The sequence below is a fragment of the Cheilinus undulatus genome, linkage group 15 (assembly GCF_018320785.1).
Source record: "Cheilinus undulatus linkage group 15, ASM1832078v1, whole genome shotgun sequence".
NCBI classification, from domain to species: Eukaryota; Metazoa; Chordata; class Actinopteri; order Labriformes; family Labridae; genus Cheilinus; species Cheilinus undulatus.
This window is the reverse complement of record NC_054879.1, coordinates 28737869-28764415: the sequence shown is the minus strand read 5'-3', so window position 1 is coordinate 28764415 and position 26547 is coordinate 28737869. Positions and strand designations below refer to the sequence as shown.

Genomic DNA, 26547 nt, shown 5'->3' with positions numbered 1-26547 from the left:
ATAATGATACATGTCCTTCAAAATAAAAGCATATCATAAACTTGCAGCATATTTTGGAATTGTGTCATCTGCCTCTTGGACAACTACAGACTTTTATTGTGAAGGATTTGTCAGCGATACCACATTTATCATTGATTTATCTCAGCTTAGTAGTGACACCTGACCAGACTGGACCTGTCCAATCATTTGAGGAGACAGAGCGGTAGTTACAGATGCAGTTTAGTAGTACTGGAAGCCCATAGCAATGGCTGCAGCCAATGTAGCATTTAGCTTGGATGTAGTCAAAGTATAGTGAAAGTTGTATCGAAACTGGCCCACATTTCTTTATTATAAAAAGCAAAAAGCCACACTGAAAGCTGTTCTTTGAAGAGAAGATGTTTTTTGCACTCTCCTTACCGAGCTTGCCATGAGTTTTATCCACCAAGAAGCTCCACCATTCCTATACTAAGGCAGTGCCCGCCTGTATGTCGAGCTCAAGTTACTAACAGATCTGCACGTGCCTACTACACTCATTTCGTCTTGTCACTCTGATTGGCCTGTAATCAATGTGGCAGTTAAAACACTCATCCAATCACCTTCTGAGAGTTTTTTGAGAAGTCCTGGCTTTCCCAAACACTTATGGGAGGTTTCCCAACTGAATGTGAAATATATCCATGCAATGGTTTTATAAAAAGAGTGTCTTGGGTGTCAGGTTGTAAGTCTCCCACTTTTCCAATATTTTCTCTCATGATTGACCATGTAAACAGACCAGAGTTAGCCTGACAAGTGATTTAGTCTGCCTAATAAAAAATCTCTTATTTTATTCAGTGGTTTGGTGAGCTAGGTGTCAGCGTTAGGTTGACTGGACACAAACAAACTATTGAAAACTGATATCTGTTCACGCTTTACTTTTGGCTGTTGTGTGATATCAATACTAAACTGATGCATCAGTTCATCCCAATTTTTGGGGGGATGAATGTCATCTCTAAACAATCTTTGCCTCTCCTGTACTAAGGAGGATTGTTCTTCTTCCTCTTCTTTTGCTGTTTTTAATCTTTATTTGTATAATGAGTTGAATATTGTGAAAGATGGTTCCTTCCTTCCGTGTTTCTCCTCCTCTTGTCTGTCTTGTCTGTAATTATTCTAAAAACTCTCACATGACTGGCAGTTTGTGGGCAATGGGATGTTCTGTTGACCAAAGAAAGGACTATTTTCTCTCTGCTGACGTTCTGTACATGTTTTAGATTCCTATAAGCTCCTACACAGTCCTGCTGTTATTTTCACCTGATTTTCATTTAGATATATAGCTGACCGACTTCCTGGTTGACTGACGGGTCGTCTGGCTTACCTGCTGGTCTGCTGCTGCTGCTGCTGCTGCTGATGAGTGGATTAACAGAAGGACTGGAGCTCTGCTTTGCTGGCTCTCTGACTCACACGTTGGCTTGCTGCCTGCTTAAATGACGGACTGGAGCGGTAACCAAATGGTCGGCTGACTCAAGGGATTGGCCGACCGACTGACTGATCAACTGACCTCATCGTCTTTATAGACAGCCAGAAATCCAGCTTAACTGATTAAAGTAAATAAATGAGAGGAAAATTCTCCATATTGTGGTGAAAAAACAGCTTATTCCCAGGGTTATAATTCCTGTTTACTTTGAGAAAACTTCACTGTTATTGCAGCAACAACAACTTCAAGCACAAAAACTGCAAAAAGTAGAACACAGGTAGAAAATTGAAGAGTTTTGTTCATTTTAAACCACTCCTTATATGACTGACAGCGTGAAAATGTCTGCTTTTTAAATGAATGTTGATAAGTTCAGGTGTATTAGGGGCTCTGCAGGTGAGAGATAGTGAAACTAAGCTGCAGGTTGTGTGTTTTTAAAGCAGGTGACTTCTTTTTATCTCTAAATGCCGTTGTTTGGCTGAATTGCCCTTTAAGCTCTGGACTGAACTCAGAAATGTCAGCAGAGTCGTCGGCTGCCTGTCATCTGTTGCTTCTGCAGCTGCACGGCTCGATAAGACGTGAAGTCTGCTGAAAGTAACATTTAACACCAATCGTATCCTGTTACAATAAAAGAAAAGACATGTTGTGACAGCTGACAGAATGAGGTAGCTCCCTACAGCGATAAATATAAAGGTTGAACCATGTTTCTGCAGCACAGACTCACCAAAGTAAAGACATCCATATTAAAGTTGCATTACTACTCAACTCCACAAACCACTCAGTTATGTAACTCATATAACTTGTCCTATGGTTTTACATCATTTTGCTACACTTTGACTACTGTTCTTAACAGTCTTACGTAACTATCTGTATCATCATCATTGCATGGGACAGTGTTATATTTTTCCTCATCACAGAGTTTCTCATTTAACTCCTACACTTGGAGCTTATTCTGTTTTGCTGTTCTATGTTGTTAACAACAGTTTATGACTCCATTAGAGAGATAGGATGGTGGACAGAGACAGAAAAAATGGTGAGAGTGGATGAGGAGCCACTGGTCAGATTTGACTGCAGCCTCACTTGCCCTCTTTACGTGGAATTCAAATTAACCACTGGTGCCTTTACAGTTTAGTTTTTCTCTGTTTTAGGAGGCAAACATGGAACAGGAAATAAAGAGAAACATGACAAACCACCTGTTGACCTTGCAAAGCCAATGGACTGACCAGACTGCATGTCTAACATCAGGCAGATCCATCTGAAATGCTTGTTCCCTGTAGGAGAATCAGTGGCCCAATCAGAGCCATTTGGGGAGAAAGAGGCTGTAGCTATGGGGGTAGCTTAGTTGAAGCAACTGCAGCCCGTAAACAATGACAGCCAGTAAAGAGATTAGTAAGTTTTATCAGAAGTGGACAATATTTGTTACAGGAACCCTACAGACCCTACACTGACAGAGAAACGTCTTTTGGTGGAGGCAGTGTGGTGGTGTGGGGCGGCATGTCATCATTGGAGGCAATCTCAATGCAGAGATATCGAGATAAGTTTCTGCAACCAGTGGCAATCCCATATCTCTGCAGTCTGGGGTAAAACTCTATCCTCCAAGATGACAACGCTCACCTTTATCAGAGTCCACCTCCAGAATTTGGGAGTGGAGAGGATGGAAAGGCCTGCCAGCAGTCCTGACCCCATTGAACACTTGTGGGTCCAGCTTGGGTGTGCTGTTTATCCCAGAGTGACCTACACAACAGTATTGGCTGACTTACAGAAAATGCAGGTTAAAAAATGGGATGCCATCCCACAGCAGTGTATGACCAGGCTGGTGACCAGCATGAGGAGGAGGTGCCAGGCTGTTGTTGCTGTGTATGGTTCTACACGCTACTGAGGCTCCTGTTAGTTAAATAAATAAACTGTTAAATTGCCAATGTGTCTTGTTTCTTCAGACTTCAATCATCCAATCCACCACACGACACCCAAAAAGAGTCAAAGATGGAATAATTTGTTTGCCAGAGAAGACATGGCAAATTTTTCATGGGCACAACCCACATAACTCAGCTCTGCTGCTCATCCCACAAATGCATGTTCCTTACAAATGTGGCACCATGTAAAAAGGGAAATAAACAGGCTTTCCAATGGTATAAGATTTATGCCAAGAAGCATTGTTACAATAAAGAAATACAGCAGTATTTAGAATAAATTCAGAATATTTTCAACAAAAGTTTTCATGTAGAGCCAAGGTGCGACAACCCTGCAGTGATTGTAAATAAGAAGCTCCTAAACTTGGACTAGAAAAAACGTAAAGGCCAGAGTCTTCAAAACAGAAAGCCAAAGTGTTTTCCTCTCAGTTCCTCTGGGTTTCTCATTCATGGTGTTTTTCTGCAGCGCTCAGTCTATAGCCATCTTTCATGCTCCTGGTTTATCAAACGGCCATAATAACAGTGAAAATGTCATGTTATGTCTGCTCCGGTCGGCCTGTAAGATCAGATGAATGGACCCGTCTGATGCAAATCACTTGCAAATAAATGTCACACAGTCTGTGAAGCTACTGTGATGAAGAGATAATCGCTTGTTCTGGTTATGTGTCTGTCTGTGCTCTAATATCCTGAATGTGAGAGAAAGGGAGGTGGTGATTTGTTCCCTTCTGTTATCATACAGGCTGTAGAACATGTTTGTTTGGGCTGATATCCCTTTATTAGACTGCTTTGGCTTTTCTCTCATACACCTGGTTTATGTTTTGCATTCTGAGCATTTGGATACCAAGTGGCTGCACTTTACTGCGTCCATATTTTGCATTTACAATACTTCTTCAATCATGACCTTATATTGGAGCTTACTTGCCCACCTCTTATGCAAACAACAGCCCATACATCATTTCTGTGACTCTCTTACCGTGGCTTGGTGTTAGCTGAACCAGATCAGACAGAAAAAAGGGACAAAAAGTGAATGTATTTTATCTACCTCTACTATCGTCCTGTCCCAGATTACTATTATTAACCTGTCAGAGAGTCCTGGAGCTATTTTTCATCCATCTTTTGTCTCCAGCTCTAACAACCTGACCAAAAGCAAACAGACTTAAACTCTTTGTTCTGATCTTCTCCTGTAGTTCCCATAATTACTTGCTCTTCATCTCTAAACATGTGACGTCCTCACTGATGGTTCTCTCTCTTTCTGTCTTTTGTATTTAGGATGAAGAGGAGGAAATCAAGCTGGAAATCAACATGCTGAAGAAGTACTCCCATCATAGAAACATCGCCACCTACTATGGAGCCTTCATTAAGAAAAGTCCACCAGGACATGACGACCAGCTATGGGTGAGTCTCTTTCTACAAATATGATTTCTTCTTAAAGATGAAGCTTCCTGAGTCAGAATTCCCTGTAACATCTTTGTTTTGTTTTATCTAAGGTCAAAACTGCAATACATTTTAGTAAATAAATTTGAATGGTTAAAAAAGTGCAGGAATTGGGGACAAGATTTCTCATAGAGGAGGTGTTGGTGGGTCTTCTGGAGAGACCAGTTGAGAAAGACTTGATAAAAGACAAATCAGAGATCAGCGACCAAAAATCTCTGCAGCAGCAGATTCAATAATGTAGCTACATTGGTTCTGATAGATATGCATACACTCTGCCTATCTGTTTCCACACTCTATTGCCTGCAGACCATTAATACTACACATATATTTACTCAAACATTACAGCCCATTCTTGCAGTCATGTGTGGAGACAGGGGACCAGGACAAGAAAGAGGAGTCTAATAAAAAAACACAACAAATCACAGCAGATACGAGCACGCCTCTGTAGAGGAAATGAATAATAAACAAAGTCAAATGAGAAACAAACAGGAGAGAGGAGAGCAGATTTACAGCTGCTCTGCTCGGCTCATTGGAGACAGCATCACCTCGTTTTATGACCCCACAGCTCGTCCTTTCCTGGAGAGGAGAGGTCTCCCTCTCACCCCACAACAAGGCTCTGTGTTTGTTTTTACAGCTGCATCCACGACCCGTTTATAACCTTGCTAATGTGGCTACACGCTGGCTGCTCTTTGTGCTGTGTCAGGAGAGACTGAGTGTTTATGTGTCATTTTCTGCAATCGAACATGACTCAAGAGCGTCTGCTGTGGAGTTTTTAGTGTGTGCCCTTGAGCTGATGTTGAGAACACAATCCAGGAAGAGATTTGTGATTTTAAATATTAATGGATGGTGAAGAGGCAAAATTAAGGCAGAGGTTTAACTGCATGTAGTTGATTCTGTGCAAACAAACAGCAGATTTATATCAGGTTTGTTTGAAAGGAATCAAAATGTTCTGCTGCTTGTTATTTCGTATTTTATATTCCTTGCAGAGGCAGGAAGGGTACACAGTCTTCTCCCCAGGCAAAAAACAGATATGGTATAATCAAGAAGGTCTCATTAAAGTTCCTTTCTGAAACAAAAGTGAAAAAGTGCAGTTTTTAAAAACAATCTCACAGTTTCAATGTATTGACAAGCCCTCTGGTAGTCATTTTTACTTTTTTTATGCAAAGCACTATGGAAACAGCGCATTGAAAAGAAATATAACAATTATCATAAAATATGAAATAACTTAGATAAAAAAGACATTTCAGATGAAAAAATATAAAAAATTCACCCTGAGTGCATAGAGTAGAAATTATTAATTAGGGGTCAATTAGTATTGATTTTCCATGGTTGATTTCAACAGATTATTAGTGATTCACAGGACTGATAAACACTATTTGGAACTAATAAGCATTTATAGTAAAAATTAGGCAGTAGTGAGTTTCAAAGTTTTTATTTACAACATGTATAAGGACATAACCCTGTCAAAAAAATAGGCTACTCTATTAACTTTTGCTATGATTGAATGCATACAACAAGGAATGTCCACTATTGGATTTTTGCAGCTGTCAGATATGTCCTCTTTTTTTAGAAAGAGGAATGTATATCTGAGGAATATGTTCCTGGAGGATCACTGAAGCATGGTACAACTTGTCCTTCACTCACAAACACTCACCCCACCCCCTCCTAAACAATAACAGCATGTCAAAATGGCTGCATGAAACACCAGTGAACATCATGTAGCCCCATACGGGGCAGTACCGTGGGACATTTTTTTGCACCTTCAAGAAAACTCATCCATGCTTCGAGTTATTTTATCTCACCACACCACTTGAGCGGTATGCCTCACCATACACTAGGCCCAATGCTCACCCCTCGGAGGCTCAAAATCAAGTTGGACGGACTCGAGATTTTATGAAGTCCCGCAGTCTAAATGATGTTACATTCGAGTAACAGTTAGCTTAATAATTTATCCTGTAGATACTGTAGTTCCCTTTGGTTGCTTAATGAGCCAATACGTGTCTGCATTGATGTAGCGGTCTGATATGAGGCAGACGGACAGACAGCAAGGATGGAGAGAGATGAGAAGAGAACCATTACAGTCAGGAGTAGAACACAGTGCAGCATCAGACTACATGCACTGTTACATATTGAGAGAGTAAAGAAAAGTTTAGGTGACAGGTTTACTTTTAACCATTTAACTTTAATGTTACTTTCTTATTAAGTTACTATCACTATGTGTTTGAGAGAACAGAAGGATTTCTTCATTTCCATTCTCAACATCAGTTAGGATGTGATTATACATGTGAATGTTTCTTGAAATGTTGGAAATATCTGACTGTTACACTGGTTATAATTATTTTATATCAGGGTTACCCAAACAGCGGCTTCTGGGCCAACTGTGGCCCTATTTCAATAAATTTAAGGTTATTCTATTTAATTAGTAAACATTTGATTCATTTTTATAAACAAGACACTTTTTTATGGTAAAATTAGTGGAAAGGTTAAAAAACGGAATTCCAAAAAATTAAAATGGAAAAAACAATTTGGAAAAAATAAAATGGAATTCATAGGGCCCTACATCAGGTGGGGAGAAGGACTTACACAACCCTGGTCATGCTCTGGATGTCTTTGCATATTACCAGGGGCATAAGAAAATATTCTGCAGAAAAAATAACCAAGTCCACACCTGAAAAAATAACAAAGTCCACACCTAAAGGGTGGAGTAAGGAGTGGATGTGAGGAGTAAACAACACCCAGGCTACTATCACAGCAGGAAGTAGGGTTGCCATGAGACCCTGGATGTGCTGTGGGTGGCCCAGGGGTTGGAGAATCGGTTTTGTGCCCTAGTTTTTTTGGACCCTGTTGTTTGGGGCCCTGGTATTTTGAGGCCTGGCTTTTTGGACCTTGGATTTTCTGGGCCCTGGTTTTCTTGCCCTGTGTTTTCTGGGCCCTTTTGCCTTTGGTCCTGGATTTCTGGGCCCTGGTTTTTCTGGGCCTGGGTTTTTTTGGTCCCTTGTATCTTTGGCCTTGGTTTTCTGAGCCCTGGTATTCCTGGCCTTTGTTTTTTGGGGCTCTTGTTTCCTTGGCTCTGTTTTTTTTGGGCCCTTGTTTTCTAGCCCCCACTTACGTTGGAATAACTGAATCTTTTATTATTCTCTTTATCTGCAAATTTTTCCACCTAGGAATGAATATTGCTGCACCAAATTCTGAAAACATCACAAAGGGAAATGAAGCATTTTTCATGATGCTCTGACTAAAAGATGATTGATCAGAAAACAATAAAGGAATTATATCGTCCTAAGCAACTGATCAGAGCAAACTGTTGCCAGCTACCTCATGCAGGTCTAATGCAAAATCAGTAGATTTTCTTTTGTACATGTCTTCACATAAATATGATCACATTCCCATTGGCCTACTGTTTCCAGTGCCTGCAAAAAAGAAGAGGTTTTCCATCAGCCTTTCAACCTCTCAGCAGTATTCTGACATCAGATGGTTTCACATTTCATCCAGATCAAAACAACAGAGGGAAAAATGGAAAGATGGAACAAGAGAGGAGAATCTAACAGAAACCAACTATCTCTGTCATACTACAACATGAATGTGCTAATAACCTTTGAAGACAGCCTAGTTAACTATGCCTTTATGTTCACAGTTTTCTCACTTTCTGCTCTCTCTCTCTCTCCTCAGCTGGTGATGGAGTTCTGCGGAGCCGGTTCCATCACAGATCTGGTGAAAAACACCAAAGGAAACTCGCTGAAGGAGGACTGGATCGCCTACATCTCCAGAGAGATCCTCAGGGTCTGTAACCTTGACTGTTTCCTTTTGAGATACTACAAAGATGAACTCTGAAAGGGTTATATGCTTTTGTTTCATATATGAAGAGGATGGTGATATTTTGTTAATTCTGTTTCTCCTCTCTGCAGGGATTAGCTCACCTGCACGCTCATCACGTCATCCATCGTGACATTAAGGGACAAAATGTGCTGCTGACTGAAAACGCTGAAGTCAAACTGGGTATGTGCCGACTTCAGTGCACTAAAAAAATACTGCAGTTGAGTCAGCACAGAGCTGGGGCCAAGCAGAGATTTTTCATTACCGGGGTTGTTTTGTCTTGCTTCACAGAGTTGCACAGTTGTCTCATTTAGTTTACAAAGTCCCTGTTAAAGCTGCTGTACATATCTTCTTATTTAGTTGAGCTAAAGTTCAATAAACTTCCTGTTATTTTGACACAAAAAGATCCCATAATTATTCTGACTTCAGAAGTAAATAGCAATCACATAAAACAGACAACAAAAATGACAGTCTAAGAATAAAGCAGCCTTTGCATCCTAAGTTCATGTGTCTGTAACATGCTGCAAAAGCATGCAGATAGAAACTTTCATGAAACTGCCAAGCTGCAGTGCAGTCTGGTAAAATACAGACTTTGGCATGATCCATTTTATCTTATGGTTATGGTGATAAGAGGTGCATTTTGGTCTGTTTCTCAAGATTTTGATGTATTTATTACTCTAACTTAAGATAACTTAAGATAACAGAGTTAGTTGTCCCAAGATAACCAGGAAATTTCCAGAGAAAACCGTTCAGCTCAGCACAAAATATGGCACATTTTTGTCTTTTCATTACAGGCTCTTTGCAGATAATGATCCACAGCACCACTGTAAAACACCTTGGGGGCAAGAAGTGATTTCTGTGCATAGAAATGCTATCTAAAAGGTTGTGTTTTGAACTGTTAATGACTATGCCAAGTTTTAAAAGTGCAAAGACAAAAACATTCTTAATTCTAAACCTTTTTTGTCTCAGAGAGTAGTGAAATATTCAGGCAAAGATAACAAAGTTTTAAAAACTCTTAGAGAAGCGGGCAGGAATGATAAAGGCTCCATCTAAAGCCTGGAGGGGCAACATTACACAACGCTCATGTGTGGTCTGTTTCCACAAAGCGGTCCAGTTTGGTTCAGTACAATTTTTCCACGATTTAGCACATTACACTGATGTCCATCTCACCAACCTCAAGTCTCACGCACTATGACAGGAAATCCAACTCTTTTTAGTGGTCCAAATTATTTGTTTAAGCTCTGAAGAGATGATTGTTTGGCTCCCAAATGGCTCTTCATTTGGTTCCAGTTTGGATTTTTTAAATGTGGATTTAAAAACAACTAGGAATAGAGGAAAGGAAAGTGGCACTCAAACGGGAGCTAACTACCGCGGCTCACACTAAAGGGCTGTTTTGTAGAACAGGCTCATCTGTGAACAGCACATCATCACTCAGTCACTTACCCTGCAAGGTTTTTCAGATATTTGTTCTTCTGAGAAGCACTAAAACTTGTGATACTTTGAAAGAAAACTTTGTCCAACTTGTCCCTCACAATGTCCAATAAAACTTTTATATTTGACAGTGGCAACATTAAAATTCCACTGTTTTTTGTTAAGATGAACTCTTACAACTCGATAAACCCGACATGAACCCTTTATTCAGAAGTCATCTTTCTCTCATCCATTCTTGTCCCCATTTTTCCGTCACATTTCTGCCTCGCTAAGATAACGTCGCTGTTCCTAATTCTGTCTGTAAAGCTCTTATTTGAAAACTGCCATAAATATGGACCACAACATGACCATTTAAATTCCTGGAAACCAGAAAGATGGTATTTGTCCAGTTTGTGAGCTTAAACTTTAAGCTGAGGTTATAAAGAGTTCAGATGAGGTCTTTTATTTTGGATAATTTGTCAGAGTTTTCCCACTGTAATCATGCAGTTTTATTAGATAATTATTTTTTAAATCAAATTTATCATCATGTCGTCATTATTGCTGTGCTGTGACGGTCAGTATAAACCACGTCTCCACCTAAATAGTCTGTAGTTTGGATGAAAGGAGAAGGGACTGAGGTTTGTGACGGAGCAGCTTTCTGACCTTTAAACTCCTCTCAGTCAGCAGACTCGTCTGTGTTTGTGTGTGAAGGTTTCAATGTGATGAGAGATCGAGTCAAATTTTAATTAACATGGTGGCGGTCCAAGAGGCATGGATCTTTAATGTGGTTAAGAGGTGAAAACTTTAATGACCCCTCTCATGATGATAGTCTGTTAAACCCATGTTTGAAAATCCACAGTCAGACATTAAAAACTTCAAATTTTACTGATGTAGGACCAAAAATAATAACTCTGTGACCTCTTAGTTCATTCCTTCATGATGTTATTAATGAAAACCTTTCCTTAATAAATGTTTTTCTTTTTTCCCCCACAGTGGACTTTGGTGTCAGCGCTCAGCTGGACCGGACGGTAGGACGGAGGAACACTTTCATTGGGACGCCATATTGGATGGCTCCAGAGGTCATTGCTTGTGATGAAAATCCAGATGCTACCTACGACTACAGGGTACGCAACAGGACAAGGCTCCAAATTACATAACAGAAATGAGATCTTTTTTAAAATATTATGCTGGGTCTGTAGTGTGTAACTATACTTTTAGGTGACTAACAAACAACAATTTTGTTGGACTCTCAGGATAAGTAGAAAAAAAGTATTCCAGCAAGATGGCAAGACCCCAAGCAACTATTTTCAAGCATATTCCTAACATTAAGAGAAACTACTTATTTGAAGTCTCCTCTGTAGTTTTGTGTGAATGCTAGTCAGTGCAAAAAACTAGAAATGTCCCATAAAGCATGACTGAGGAACTTTGGGATATTCACAAAGCAAAAACTCACATCTAACCAGGTGTATTTGTCTCATTTTCCTGCATAAACTTACTGTGAACACAGCAAGCTACATTCATTGTAAATGTCTAGATAAGCTTTTTATTTCAAGGTATTTTAACTAAATACAAGCAATTCTGGCCTTTTGTCCTGTAAAATCTTGAAATCAGATGTTTATCTTAACTCATGAGGTGAATGTTGATCTTTGTATGAACTGAGTTGGTTTTTTTTAGAAGAAATGAGATGAAACACAATTGCTAGGGTTTGAGTTTTACAGTGTAGTCTTTGTAGAAAGAGACTTTCAAGCACAGGACAAGCAATTTGTGCAAAAAGGCTCAGAAATAAAGTAAAGGTGTCAGAAATCAAAGTCTGTGATCAGAGATAGAAAGTCTGACAGTCTGTTCATGTAAGATCTCAGTTTTCTTCATTTCAAGGTTGTGGAAAAAAAATCTTTTAAAGGGATACTACAACATTTTGGCAAATTTGCCCATTGCCATAATTCCTATAGTCTTAGTAATAGGTTAGTTACCTTCAGTTGTCGGTGCAAGCTATTTTTAGATCGGTGCTGCCGAGTTTGGACCTGCTGTGCCAACTCAAGGTAAGCAGACGGTATTTCCGGCTTTCCCTCATCAAACTCATCAAATACACAATCCAACAACTCCAAAACGCTCTTGTGGACAAGTTGTGACCTGTACATTCACCACGCTATGAAATTATCATAGAACATTACGAGACGGAGATGTTTTAAAGCTAAATGCAAAGCCGGAACTACACTCCAGACATGGCTGCTGCACTGTGTCACTCCGCCCAGTGGTTTACTCAAGAAATAGTTCCGAGTATTTGCTTCATGTGTCCCAGTGTTACATAATTATACATTATTATTTCATAGAGTGGTGAATGTACAGGTCACAACTTGTTCACGAGAGCGTTTTGGAGTTGTTGGATTGTGTATTTGATGAGTTTGATGAAGGAAAGCCGGAATACCGTCTGCTTACATTGAGTTGGCACAGCAGGTCTGAACTCGGCAGCGCCGATCTTAAAATAGCTTGCACCGACAACTAAAGGTAACAAACCTATTACTAAGACTATAGGGATTATGGCAATGGGCGAATTCGCCAAAATGTTGAAGTATCCCTTTAAGTTTAAGAACCACTTTAATAGTAGATATGAAAAATCTGTTCCTTGTTGGAATCAGGCATAAGAGAAACAGGAATGGTACTAAACTGACCTCCACTTCTGTCCTGCAGAGTGACCTGTGGTCTTGTGGAATCACCGCTATAGAGATGGCTGAGGGAGCTCCTCGTAAGTACTTTGTTGATTTGTGTATTCAGCACATTCAGAACATACAGAAAATTTTGGGGCTGCTCTGCAGTTGAGGGGTTTGTGTCTTGCCTCAAAGCACGATGGTTACTGGTTCTGTTTCCTGGACAGGGCCTTGCATGTTCTTCCTGTGCATGTGTGGGTTCTCTCCAGATACCCTGACCACCTCTGACAGACCAAAGACATGCTCCTTAGGTTAATTGAGGACTTGAAATTAATTAAGGTTTGACTGTAAGCATGGCTGGTGTTTTGTCTCTTCATTTCAGTCCTGTGATTGGCTGGTGACCAGTCCAGAGTGTACCCTCCCAAATGGAAGGAAAATGACTTTGGCCAGGTGTACACAGCGATTTTAAGCTAATTCAGACACAAAGTTTGAGACACATGACTCACTTAGAAGTTGACTTTCTGCCTGATCATGCATCATTTGATATGCAGTTTACAGTGGTTTGTGACGTCCAACCATGGCTTGACCAACTGATCCTGATAAATCACACACACTCGCACAGTGTGAGCAGAGCCACAATCAGCATTGCCAACAAAGGGTCAATTTTTCCTTTGTAGCCTTTTGACATCTTAAACCACCATAAAAACAACAGGAAAGCCTTTTTGTTGCACCTTCTCTGACTATGATAAAGAAAATAATCAGGAAGGCATACATGTCAACCTGTGACATGGAATATTTGTTATTATTCAACAGCTAGTTGTGTTTGCTCGTGATGCAATTTATGAGATGGATGGGTGGATGGATAAATGATCTTGCATAAAACAATGGAACATTATGAGCAAATCTTTCATCAGCTAAATAACAACTTAACAGCTGAGGCAATAAATCAGTATAAAATACAATCTAAAAAAATGCAAAGTGGGCAAAGTAGCATGATCATGTTCATGTGTATATGTGAGGTCCTATAAAGGATGGGAGGAGACAGCAGCCTGGAAGTGTTGTTCAGGATCCAAACTGCATAAGGGAAGAAACTGTCTGAAATGAGGGAGTCAAACACCCAATGAGAGTAGTCCCCAGTGATGCTCAGGGCTTGGCGTTGGCTCTTGACATGGCGAGAGCAGTTTTGTTGGTGTTTGTATTAATTTAAAGCATGAAATCATGACATCAGATCTGACTTGACCCTTCGTCAATTAGACTTTTCATTGAAAACTCCAGTGATATTTGTTCACTCACACAGTGTGAGCACTCAGGTCAGGGCTGAACATCCAACTGTACAGTGTGAGCACAATTAATCACATGCTTTGGTCGTGCATTGGATTTGATTAAGCTGCACATTGTGAGCTGATATTCCACCATCACTGTTATAGTCAGTTTGAAATCAGTGTATGCCTGGACTAAATTTGACTGGGAACAAGATTTTTTGATCATTAATAACTAACACAACTATTTATGAGTTGATGACTTTTTGCTCTGAACCTTCTAAATTTCAATAGTTAAATGTCTCTGTTTTTTTTTTGTCTTTGTCATATATTAACTATCTTCTCATATTTATCTCCTCTAGCTCTGTGTGACATGCATCCAATGAGAGCCCTCTTCCTCATCCCAAGAAATCCTCCTCCTAGACTTAAGTCCAAAAAATGGTGGGCCAAGTTAAAAATTTTTGTTCAAATCATGATATCAAGACCAATTATAAAATGTAACATATCTAATCTCATTACTTTAATTCCACTTTACAGGTCTAAGAAGTTCTTCAGCTTCATCGAGGGCTGCCTGGTGAAGAACTACACGCAGCGTCCTCCCACCGAGCAGCTGCTCAAACACCCATTCATCAGGGACCAGCCCAACGAGAGGCAGGTCCGCATCCAGCTCAAAGACCACATCGACCGGACCAAGAAGAAGAGGGGAGAGAAGGGTGAGTCAAGACCTTGGTGGTGATTGTCACTGCTTTTAAACTGAAGCTTTTGGGCAGTTTCATGTGGTAAATAACGACAGAAAGGGTGGGAAATAAACTCATGGATAAACATTATTAATGTAGACAGAATGGTGTTGCCTTTCAGTATAAGAAGAACAGAGAAGAAATGCTTAAGGGCATGAAAAGTGCAAGAATTGTCTATGACAGTATGTCAGTTATAGCCTTAGCCACTGAGGAGTTTTATGGTCTTAATCACTAGTTTAATCACTGTAATAATTCCTTCTTATTTTCTTCAGATGAGACAGAGTATGAGTACAGTGGCAGTGAAGAGGAGGAAGAAGAGTCATCAGAGCAAGAAGGAGAGCCAAGGTAAGAAAAGATCAACACAGTGTGTATTAAACCATGGAGTAAATAACAGAATGTCAGTGTTTTTAACATTGCAAGCCAAATTCTGTATATTTAAGCCCGTATAGTGTGCATGCCTCTCACAGTTAAATAAACAACTTCTCAGTACATAAGAAGCTTACAATTACTATCTTATAGTGGAGGTGAAAAAGACAAGCTTTTTCAGACAGTTTTGGATGAAACTGGGGAAAATAAATCAGAAATCTGCAGCATATCTCTTGTATTTTTCTTTATTACCATGCAATGCAGATGACCAGTATTATTTTTCAGGTATAAATATATCATAACTGCTACTCTGACTACAAAAAGTCAGTATTTATGTTTGTGCTGACTGAGGTAATAATGTTAAATGTTCTTAATTTTACCAGCTAATTGTTTGCATATATACTGCCTAACCCTCTTGTGTGTCCTTTGTGCAGCTCCATAGTGAACGTACCCGGTGAGTCCACTCTACGCCGTGACTTCATCCGCCTCCAACAGGAGAACAAGGAGCGCTCTGAGGCGCTGCGTCGCCAGCAGCTCCTCCAGGAGCAGCAGCTCCGTGAGCAGGAGGAGTACAAGCGCCAACTGCTGGCGGAGAGGCAGAAACGTATCGAGCAGCAAAAGGAGCAGAGGAGGCGGCTGGAGGAGGTGAGTGCATGACAGCGACCTTTTGTAGTCTGGATTGAGGGGCACCATCTGTATTTTTCTTCATTACATTTTCCTGTGAAAGCAAGTTGATATTTGAAAAAGGACCAAATTAAATCTATCATAGTATAATCACCGTTGATAATCTAAGAAACAGAGATAAATGCTCTGCAAAAAACAGCAAGAATTTACTCACAGTCATTGGAAAATGGAGAAAAATAAATGCACTGATGCATGTCACCTTAAGGTTTCTGTCGTTTAAGTATTTCCGACTTATACATTTATCTTTTCATGTAATACTGTATAATTCCTCACAGCGTACAATCATCAACATTAGAGATGCACACAATTTGCAGACTTGTTTAAGTCAAATTCCTCATTTAAAGGCAACAATAATACTAGTTTGTTTTTATCAGTTCAGACCCACGATCACAATCAGCTGATCTGTATAAACAGTAACACAGCTGCCTGCCCCTTGTAGCTGCTGTACCTCTGGTTAATGGCTACTGCCATGCTGCAAAAATGGTCTTTAATATATATATAAACAATAATGAAGTGATGGCACCCTTAGCATCTTGCAGGAACTAGGGTCTGCATAGACTAGTCAACAAGTCATCTAGTCAACTGTGTGATGACCTTTTCTGCTTGACCTCGACTAGTCACTAGCTGGGTTTCCATTATACTTGGAAATGCGCAAAATCAAAATAGCACAATAAAAAACTGGTAATGGAAACACCTGAATTTTGAAAAAACCCTAAAATATCGCTAAAAAGTTTTTACGCTTTCATGAGGAGGTTTTTTTAGGCATTTCGATATAGAAATATGTCGCAAAAGTCACATGACCAGTCACTCTGAGACAACATGGCACGGTGCATGTAGACAGAAGAAGAGACAAGACTTTTCTCAACATCATACTTCAACCCTTATACGTGGCTTTTGCCATACATACGGACTTTACCTCTGAACTATCATCCGTTGCCTTCGTCTTTTGTTCAAAATTATCAAGGCAACCGCTGTAGATGTAACCAAAACCGTACCAACACACAACAGGTTTTGAGTGTCAAGCTTCGCTGCAGCAGATTCCCACGAGATGAGATTTTACCAGAATTGCAAGGCCTATGCCCAAAACTCCCTTCAATGGAAACGCATTCAAAGCGCAATCGTACTTAATTGATATTTAAGAAATATCGCTTTTATTTTTCAAAAAACTGTAATGGAAACCCAGCTACTCATTAATTTATCTTGGGTGTTTGACACTGTAGACCAGTGTTTCCCAACCATTTTTCCTTGGAGCCCCCCCTACATGTACCTAAGAAAAGCAGCCCCCCCCCCGCTGTCAAAAATAAACATAGATTTTAATTGTTTCACTGATAAATCCCCAAAAAAGACATGTTTTTCTTATCAAAAGACCTTTGTATAAACTACTTAATAACTGCTAGAATTTGCAACTCTAATTTTGTTAGCCTCAGGGAGGCAGGAACAGTGTGTTTTTGCACGATTTTGATCTAGAAATCAGGATCTTTTTAGATTGTGGATTTTAGATTTTTGTGAGCTGTAAGCCATAATCATAAACATTCTAACAATAAAGCCTTGAAGTATTTTAGTTTGTGTGAAATAAACATTGAATATTTGGAAGTATCCCCTCTTGAATTAAATCATAGGAAAAAATTTGGTGATTTGAGTACTTTATGATTCGTGCATGTTTCTTTTGTGCTCTTAAGCCTCCAATTTTTGTCTACCCCCATATGTAATGGAGAGAAATTAACTTTTTTTCCCCTTTTGACTGCACTGAAGCCTTACCTTTCAAAATCGAGCTGCCTTTTCTCCTGGTTAGTATGATAATCCTGACAATCCACCAGGTTTTTCATCTGAACTATTTGTTATTGACAGTGTAAGAGCCAGAGGAGATTAGACAATTAATCAGGTACATGTGTTTTCTTTTTTCTCAGGAGATATTGGTAAGATATTTGCAGGATAATTTTTAGAATAAAGACTCCAATATCAATTTCCTGCAACTGTGGGGGAACAAAATAATTGGCCTCCTGGGGGAGGAGTTTAAAAACCCTTTTAGTAATTATCTTTATCTCTTTGAGCACTGGTTCTTCTTCTATCAGAGTCTGCCCAAGCCTGGCTCAATTTTCTTCTCAAGTCTAGTAAAGAAAATGAAAAATCTTCTGTTATCAGCAAGAGAAGGGAATGAAGCAGTGGAAGACCTTTGCAAAGAGATGATTTTTATAAAGTTAGACAGAAGGGGACTAAACCAAATTCTCTGGAAGGAAGGGAAGAGACAGAGGCATAAATACTATAAGAGGGGCTGTCACATAAGAAACAAGTAAAATTGGGAATAAAATATGACACAAGCAGCGAGTTTTGGTTTATAAATTTAAGTGTAGCATCCTCTATAACAGGAGAGAGAAAAAGTAGTATTTCAGTTCTTGTTTTCCCACACCGCGTGCAGCTCCAGGCGGTGTTTGTGATTCATGACGCTGCTTGTAGCTGAATGAGACAGCAGAAGCCACAGTTGAGCTGAAGCCACGTGAAATAAATCCAGCTGCATGGTGCTCTGATTGATCGCCTCCTCCTGTGGAAATCTGAACGCCGAGCTCTGAACATGAAGCGTCATGATTTCTGCAGCCAAAACCCACCTCCTGCAGGTTTAAGTGCACCTTTTAAGGGCAGTCTGACGGACAGAAATCAGTTTAATTTCTTCAACTGTCTGCTTAAAGAGCCCAGTTGTAGATAAGTGCCTGTCAGACTTAAGATATTACCATGATTAAATGATTTATTTTGAAAGCTGAGCTTGAAACGGCGACATTTCATCCTTCTCACGTCACTTCAGCTCATCCTCTGTATTCATTTATATTCCATGCACAAAAACAGGTAAATACCTGTGTTTTTAGACCAGACTGGTGTCCTCTGTCCATTTAATTATATTTGAAAAAAAATAAATATCACAGTTTGTAGTAATGTGGCCTCTTGGACGGGTTTCTTATATCCTAACTTTCTCATTACTCATGTCTAAAGCTCAAAGTCTTTGACAGCTGGTGGATTTGAAGGAAATATGACATGTCCTTGAACAGATGGACGGATTATAACATGATATAAAAATAGAATTCAACACTCAGAATTACTTCATAAACCCTGCTGAGTCCTGCCGTCATTTATTAATCAATGCATGACTTAAAAAAATATGTAGTACCATTTGTAATGCATTTTAGGAAGTTTTGACTTAATGCTGGTTGTCTGAAAGCTTTGGCTGAATAATTGATCAAAATTTCAAAGTCCAATCTAATTTCAAATTGCATGGGGTGCAATATTTCTTGAAGCTGAAGTTCGTGATTTTAATTTAATTATTTCCTGCATAAGTATTCTGGCCTACATATTGAACACAGATTAGGTCAGTCACTTTAAAGGGAGTTAATATTTATATAATCACATATTTACATTACATATTTTTATTCAGTTGACATCATCAATAACTCCTTGTTTTCCCCTACAAAGAAAATATCACCAGCACCAAAATAGGTCACCTCATATTTAGCTGTAAGACTTTCTTTGCGTGTTGTGTCTTGTTTTTGCTGCTAAGATTGTTCAGCTGTAAAAGTGAAGATGAACATGCGGTTAATGATGTAACTTTTAGCTCACAGCAACAACAAATCACACTGCTGCTCAAGTCACCAGATTCAGGTCTGATTTTACACCCCTTATCTGTGCTTTCAGAACCACAAAACTTTAAACTCATGCTGCTTTAGTTTCATTCTGAATCAGAAAATAAATCAGCTCAGTGTCACCACGTATGAGAAGACAAAAATCAGATGGAGGGCATGCTGTCAGCCGTGACATGAACAGGTTTCTCCTCCTGTGTCCACCCACAGCAACAACGGCGTGAGCGAGAGATGAGGAGGCAGCAGGAGCGCGAGCAGCGCCGACGTGAGCAGGAGGAGAAGAGGCGTGTCGAGGAGATGGAACGACGCCGCAAAGAGGAGGAGGAGCGCAGGAGGGCCGAGGAGGAGAAGAGGAGGGCTGACAGAGAACAGGTACGACAGTCAGAGTCAAGAAGAGTGGAGACAAGTGATGTTGCCAAAAACTTTTTCAAAAATTGGTAAAAATAAAGTTTATATATCATTTATGCTACCATCTCTATTGACATGGCAATGTTTTTGTCATTATGGCATTTTTAGTGGGGAATCAACATGATTGTATGTCAAACTGCTTCCTCATTCAGATTCTTGAGGATTTGAAAAGTCTGGCAATTCTTCCTTGTGACCGCTGTCTGAAGATTTAATGTCTTATGAGTGTTTTTTCCCAAATTAAAAAATGCGACCATTTAACTAGTCATTGTATTTTATGATTTTAAGATTCAGCTAAATTTGCTTGAACATCCCTTTAGTTCATGCCAAACAATTCCAGGAATTTAACTTGTTAAGACTCGGGTGTTGCTATTTAACATTAACTTTTGTTTCTGAATTACACTGTTTATATGCAAAACACTGAAACACGTTACATTTGGAATGAAGCCTACATTGCAGATCCTTTAAACAAGAATGCAGCAAGTCAGAGAAGATTTATAGTTTCCTGAGAATAAACTAAAAGGGTTGTTTTACTAACAGGAGTACATCCGTCGTCAGCTGGAGGAGGAGCAGAGGCACCTGGAGATCCTGCAGCAGCAGCTGCTCCATGAACAGGCCATGCTGCTGGTGAGTGTTTTTAACCCTTTTCTAAACTCTGGATGTCCAGTTCTTAATGGGAATTCCACCTTCCTTTCTGGAAGGGGACCTATATATAGGCTGTATATACCAAATAAATATGTTGATGATGGTTTTGGAAATTGCTCCTTGAGAATGCTTCAGCTAACAGCTGTGAAACAGGCCGTGATGACCTTAATGTAGTTCCAGAGCAAATGCTCCTTGTCTCAAGTGGTGCATAAAGTGTTAAAATACCTCCTTCTAAGGAGAGACAGTCGTTACACTGTTCTGCACAAAGTCACCAGATTTTACTGAGACAAACCAACAAATCAGTCGCTACCTGGAGCTTGCATGTACAGAGCCTGGGTCTGCTGAAGGTGATAGTACTGTTTGGGCAGTGATGGTCATGGGGTAGGTAGGTAGGAGCTGGCTTCTTGCTGCCCATCTGTATGCATGATTCACTTGTGAGGGTATAACTGGGTTTAGGTATTTCTTCACAGGGAGTTGATGGCACAAGTATCTTGTGTTGACTTCAAATGCACACCAGAAGCTGCTGGACTGCCCTCCTTAAACCAAGAGCATCAGCCTCACATTTATATGACAGTATGTAGGATTTCGGTTTGATTCGCTTTGGTGCCCACCAAAAGTCTCTAGTTGTAAATGCATTGTCTTTTCACCTCATTTCATCCCCCACCAACCTCTTCTACCTCTGGCCTCAGCCTTTGGATCAAACAGTACTGAGTCAGGTTAAAGGCTCATTTATGCTCTAGGTCTGTAGGAAAATAGATCACTGTGCTTACGACTGTCACTGCCCTCATACTTAAATGTGTAGGTTTCTGTTGAGGTGAACATTACAAAATACATCTACCAGATTTTGTTCAGAAAGTTCAATTAAGTTCTGCCATTTTTTTGCTGCTTTTGCTGAACTTTAGGCAATGATGCCTCTACGATTTACAGTGAAATAGTTTCTTTGCAGATGACATTACACTTGGGGAACAAGTAGTGATTTCTGCAGAGAGAAATGTTACTTAAAAGGCCATGTTTTGAGCTCTTTAAGACTATGCCAAGCATTAAAAGTGCAATAATATAAACATTCTTAACACTTGAGCTACTTTTGTGTTCCAAAAGTTGTGAAATATTGAGGCAAAAGATAAAAACCATTTGTATGGTCTGTTTAGCACATTTAACTCTGATCTTACTTGTGTTTTCTCAGCTAATGAACGTCTCAACAACCTCCAGCCTCACATGTCCTGACGAGGAATCGGTCTCTTTTCTCGTCGGTGACAGATTGAATTGGACTAAATAATGACAAAGGGTCAAGGAGATAAAACTGGCATTCAAACGGGAGCTAGCTACCGTGGTGAACAAAAAAGAGCTATTTTTTTTAGTTGATAGCACATCAGCGTTTCAATTAAAATTATTGAAGGATTTTTTTTTATGTCAAAGGGGCTCCGCTAGCCTTTAAGCTCAGTACAAGACTCCTCAAGATTCTTGTGTCCCTTCATTTGACTAGACACCAGACGCTAGGAGGTCTGCAGGACTGAGTTATTTGGGATATTGATTGCCTCCACGTCGGGTAAATCTGTTGAATGGTGGCAAAAAACAAATGTTTTTGTAAAGTGAATGGATCATACATTTTCTGATGATAACTGCAGTGTAGAGGTCCATTTAGAGCTGTAAAGTACTAACTTTCCTCTGTTCCGATTCATTCCTAATGGCTGCCCTCAAGTTCCTGACCTCTAACAGACATTTGGGATCATAGCCTATTGCAACATTTGACACGTCTCCATAAGCTTTGAAAGAATGGACAAAAACATGGATGAAATGACGGCAGAGTACAGACACAAAACTCCTTCTGTGTCCCTATGTGTTACAAATGTAGAGCATAAATGAGCCTTACCTGGCTTCTTTTTAGCTTAAGGCTGGTGTCTGGACTAGAGCCTTTAAGCATGTTAGAGAACCCCTGCCTGCTGCTAAAGCTACATAGTACTGAAAGTAGGTGATGGGGGTGTTATGTGGAAATGGACCAGATGCAGTTCTCCCAGTTAAACATAATTTTACTATTAGATCAACTTTGAAACTTCTAGTTTAAGGTGGAAAGTTACACATTCTTGTTTTTATGGGGAATTCTCTCATATAAACGAGCCCAAAAGGATCTAAATGACTATGAGGTGCATAAAGGTTTAAAACTGCTCAATTAACTCAATCCATATGAACCAGTCAAGGTAATTGTTGACAAACAACTCCCACATTCCTTAATGCAAAATAATATATGTTCACAGTAAAGTCTGGTGGTTTGAAAAAGGACCATGTACTGGATTTTTGTCAAAAAAAAAACAAAAAAAAAAACAACCCACTTCTGGTGCTTTCATCCTTGCAGCCATTACATCTCATGTCTTCACTGTCTGCTGAAGCGATCTACTGGAGTTATTAGAGAGGTTTTACATGTGTGATTTTTTTAGAGCCTAGAATATCAATGATGGGTCAAAAGTTTAAAAAGGGATTTTCCTTGACCTTCCTGTGTCCTTACAACCATACAGCTAACTGTTAATATACCTGCCCATGTTTACTCTTTTACCCTGGTTCATTCTGTATTTTTAAAACAGTTCTGACTTTCTAAAACTACAGTGTTCCCTGAATGTTATTTCCATTGGTTTTTGTGTCCCATGTGGTTCCTTTACAGTTTCCACAGCTCCTGTGTTGTTAAATTTCATAATACAGGTACTTATTATTCCTCCGTTACACAAACTTTCCTCCAGATCCAATACTGAATCAAGTTTTTGGGACTTGCTCATGACTTTTGTAGATCCCAGTGGACACATTAACAGTCGAGGTCAAATCTTACTAAGTATTCTTGTGTTTTTACGGGGGAAGTGGGGATGTTTACAGTCCCTCGGTAATAGGGATGTCGTCACCAGGAAACTAGTCATTCGATGGGAAGAGAGGGCTTCCCCTGTTTTTCTTCCAGATGTTCCTCAGGAGAGGAGCTGCGTTATCTTGTTTTTCTATTTTTCAATTGTTTAAGTCCTCAGGGATTCATGGAGGATGCTTATATAATAAAAGGATATGGCCAATCGTATTCCCACTTCCAGGCTCTGCACCATCCCTCCATCATTGGCTGCACTCCCAGGTTCCTCCACAGTCACCATTTATAAACATACTTCCTTTACATCATGATTGGCTTTCACACTCAGAAACTATTAGAGACAGTTTAAAGAGATTTGGCATTTTCTTTACCAGATTTCTAAATATTTTAATTCTTATTTTACAACCCTCTGAGTTGTGATTGATCATATATTAACATGGAATCAACATAATGATCATATTAAAGGAAAAAGCCAGGAGGTATCCTGTATAAATCCAGAAATATCTAAACTATAAGGCTTTACATTTAATCTATCACTCACTTACTGTTCCTTACATATTTTACTGTGTTGAATCGAGGGGGTTTACCTTTAAAATGACCATAAATACAATAGAAGTGCTGAAAAATAGGCCATAGGTATCATGCTCACACAGATCCACTCTCTCTCTATCCTAACTTATGGAGTTTAATAACTGATTTTTCCCGAAAAAAAAAAAAAAAAAAAAAACGCAAATCATGTATATAAAAAGAACAAGTGTTGTGTTTATTTCGATGCAACTTCCCCAGCGTCTCTTTCTCAAGAGTTTTTGGTTAAACGTGACCCTTCCTGCACTCAGGAGTATAAATGGCGGGAGCTTGAGGAGCAGCGCCAAGCCCAGAAGCTTCAGCAACAGCTGCAGCAGGAGCAGGCCTACCTGTTGTCCCTGCAGCAGAACCAGAACCAGAACCTGGACAGTAACAAAACACAGAGCACCAAACCTGCACAGAGCCTGGATCAGGACAGGATAAAACCTCTGCAGAACCCTGAACCTGATCCAACAAAACCACCACACAGTGCTGACTCTGAAAAGACCAAGTCGGCTCAGATTCAGAGTCTGGAGAAAACTACAGAACCCAAGCTTCCTGCTTCGGACATCCAAGGCCACGCCCACAACTCTGAGCCAATCAGAGAGGTGATCTCCTGCAGCATTCTGCCGTCATACTGACTCCTGTAGAGCTTCTTCTGCTTGTGTGTACTCACACTGCTTTGGGTGTTTAATACATTCATGGTGATGGCTACATGCTGGTGTCGGGGGCTTTGTAGAAGAACTAAGACTAGAATGTATTAACACCTCTTTCTTCAATCGTCAACTAATAGTTCGACCGGTCCATAATGACACTAAACCACAGTGAACTGAGGGGATCTTTCCTCTTATGTAAACGTTTCTGGCAAAAAGAAACTCTAAAATAAGGATGTACCATAAAAGATAAAGACAATAGCCAACAGATGATAACCAAGAAATGATATACCCTGGAGAGAGTTAAATGTGGTGTTTGGTTTCTACTGCCATTTCAGATAAGTGTTGTCATGACTGATCAAAAAATAAGTCCATCATCCAAGAGGATAAAACTTCCAAGGCAACTTCCAAAGAAAAAATGAAATTTCGGAAATCCTAATTTAGATTTCTTCAACTTAAACAAGATCAATAAAGATGGGGATCGTTAAAGGCCAACCTAAAAGATGAAAAAATGTAGATAATGTGTTCACTTTTGTCCAAAAAACGAACATTTTTTTTTGGGGGGGGGGGGTTGGCACAAAATTTTTGAGATTATAAAGTTGTATATTTACAAGAAATCAAACTCAGACAGAATTTCAGAGTTTAAAAAGTCAGAAATTTACAAGAAGTCTTAAAAAGTCTAAGACTTTGATTCTAAAAACTGAAAAATTTGAAGTTTTTAAAATCCTAAATATTCAACAGTGTTAAGTAAAAAAATTACAAGAAAACAAAAGGGAAATCTATTGTTTGGTTTTCAACTTCATAGCTTCAAAAATTTGTTTTGAGACTAATTGAATCAAAAAATGTTTTGGTCAAGCATTTACAACTATTAAAGTGAAAAAGTTGTTATTTTTTCCCGTAAACAACTTTTTAAACTTGAGAATTTTGAGTTTTTTTGTTTTTTTTTTAAATGAACATATCCTCTTTATTATTTATTTATTTTCTTGAGTGGCCCTAATACACCTTGGTAATAAAGGATGGTGTTTTAAAGAACACGTGTATGTGAGCCTATCACGCTGGGACTTTGTCAATGAAAACAATTATACTTGATGTTGATGGAACCACTAGCCTAGGGTACCATCTGAGAGGGTAGTAGGGTTGCCACAAGCCCCTGGTCATGCAGTGGATGTCTCAGGGGCCCAAAAACCACAGCTATCTCCAGGGTGTGTCACCAGGGGTGAAAAGGCCTGGACAAAAGAGATGCTGTCGAGCTTCACCTTGGATATTGAGCGACACACATGTCATATCTTAGTCACATCTTAGTCATCACTTGTTTTGAAAGCACTTTCTTATAACAGCCGGATACTAAGGATGCACTAAAGGGAATTTTTTGCTATATACAATATGATGATATTCCCAGACTCATTTTAGCCACTGTACAAACACATGTTTAAACTGTAAATAACACCAAGCGTTTCCAGGGCAAAGAGAAGCTGAGAGACAAGCAGGAAAGCGGACAGTCAGGGAGTTGCTTTATTTTCCAAAATGTTCTGGACTCACAGTTGGTCTCCTTTAGTATGTAGCACAATTGGAAACCACCTGTACTTGATGATACACTTGTATATTTTACTGATTTTTGAGGCTGATGTATGATATAAACTACATACATGTACAGCTGATATATGAGTTGTAAATATCAGCATAAATTTCCTCATATGCTGATACAGATAATTGACTTTCTAAGCTGTAGTCCACTGATACCAATAAGCTGATTACATTATGCACCCATACCGAATGCAGCCTTGATTGTGTCCTTTTTTATATCAAGAGGTTTCTAACTTAAATTACTTTATTAGATGCAGTCTTTTAACATAATTAATGAGGTAAAAATACCAAAGGAATTCAGGGTCACCAGTTGTTGATCCCACTATTTATTTGATTTTCTTGGTTCATGACGCAAAGACTGTCAAAACAATCCATCTTATTCGAAAAATAACATCCTTTTTGGGATTCTTAAATACAGACTACTTGTATCATTGTAATTACTCATTCTCTTCTTGTCCTGATTGAACAATTTTGGTTTTATATTAAATTTTCACCTGGACACCTCCTCTTCCTCAGTGAGCACTCTTCAGCTCCTTTAACTTGCCTTGCTGTTGTC

General features: G+C 39.4%; 1 protein-coding gene across 6 annotated transcripts in view; it reads left to right on the top strand.

Annotated features, from left to right (window-relative positions):
- Positions 1-26547, top strand: part of LOC121522281 (mitogen-activated protein kinase kinase kinase kinase 4-like) — a 149266-nt gene that overhangs the window by 81844 nt on the left and 40875 nt on the right. For 5 of the 6 annotated variants that reach the window (XM_041806476.1, XM_041806475.1, XM_041806471.1 and 2 more), the window contains exons 4-15: positions 4603-4728; positions 8437-8547; positions 8673-8763; positions 10984-11114; positions 12679-12733; positions 14257-14335; positions 14432-14607; positions 14904-14976; positions 15432-15642; positions 19515-19676; positions 20250-20336; positions 24027-24362. In XM_041806476.1, coding sequence (XP_041662410.1) covers positions 4603-4728; positions 8437-8547; positions 8673-8763; positions 10984-11114; positions 12679-12733; positions 14257-14335; positions 14432-14607; positions 14904-14976; positions 15432-15642; positions 19515-19676; positions 20250-20336; positions 24027-24362 — 1638 coding nt within the window. The remainder of the gene's footprint in view (positions 1-4602; positions 4729-8436; positions 8548-8672; positions 8764-10983; positions 11115-12678; positions 12734-14256; positions 14336-14431; positions 14608-14903; positions 14977-15431; positions 15643-19514; positions 19677-20249; positions 20337-24026; positions 24363-26547) is intronic. The other variant, XM_041806472.1, reaches the window with a different exon arrangement.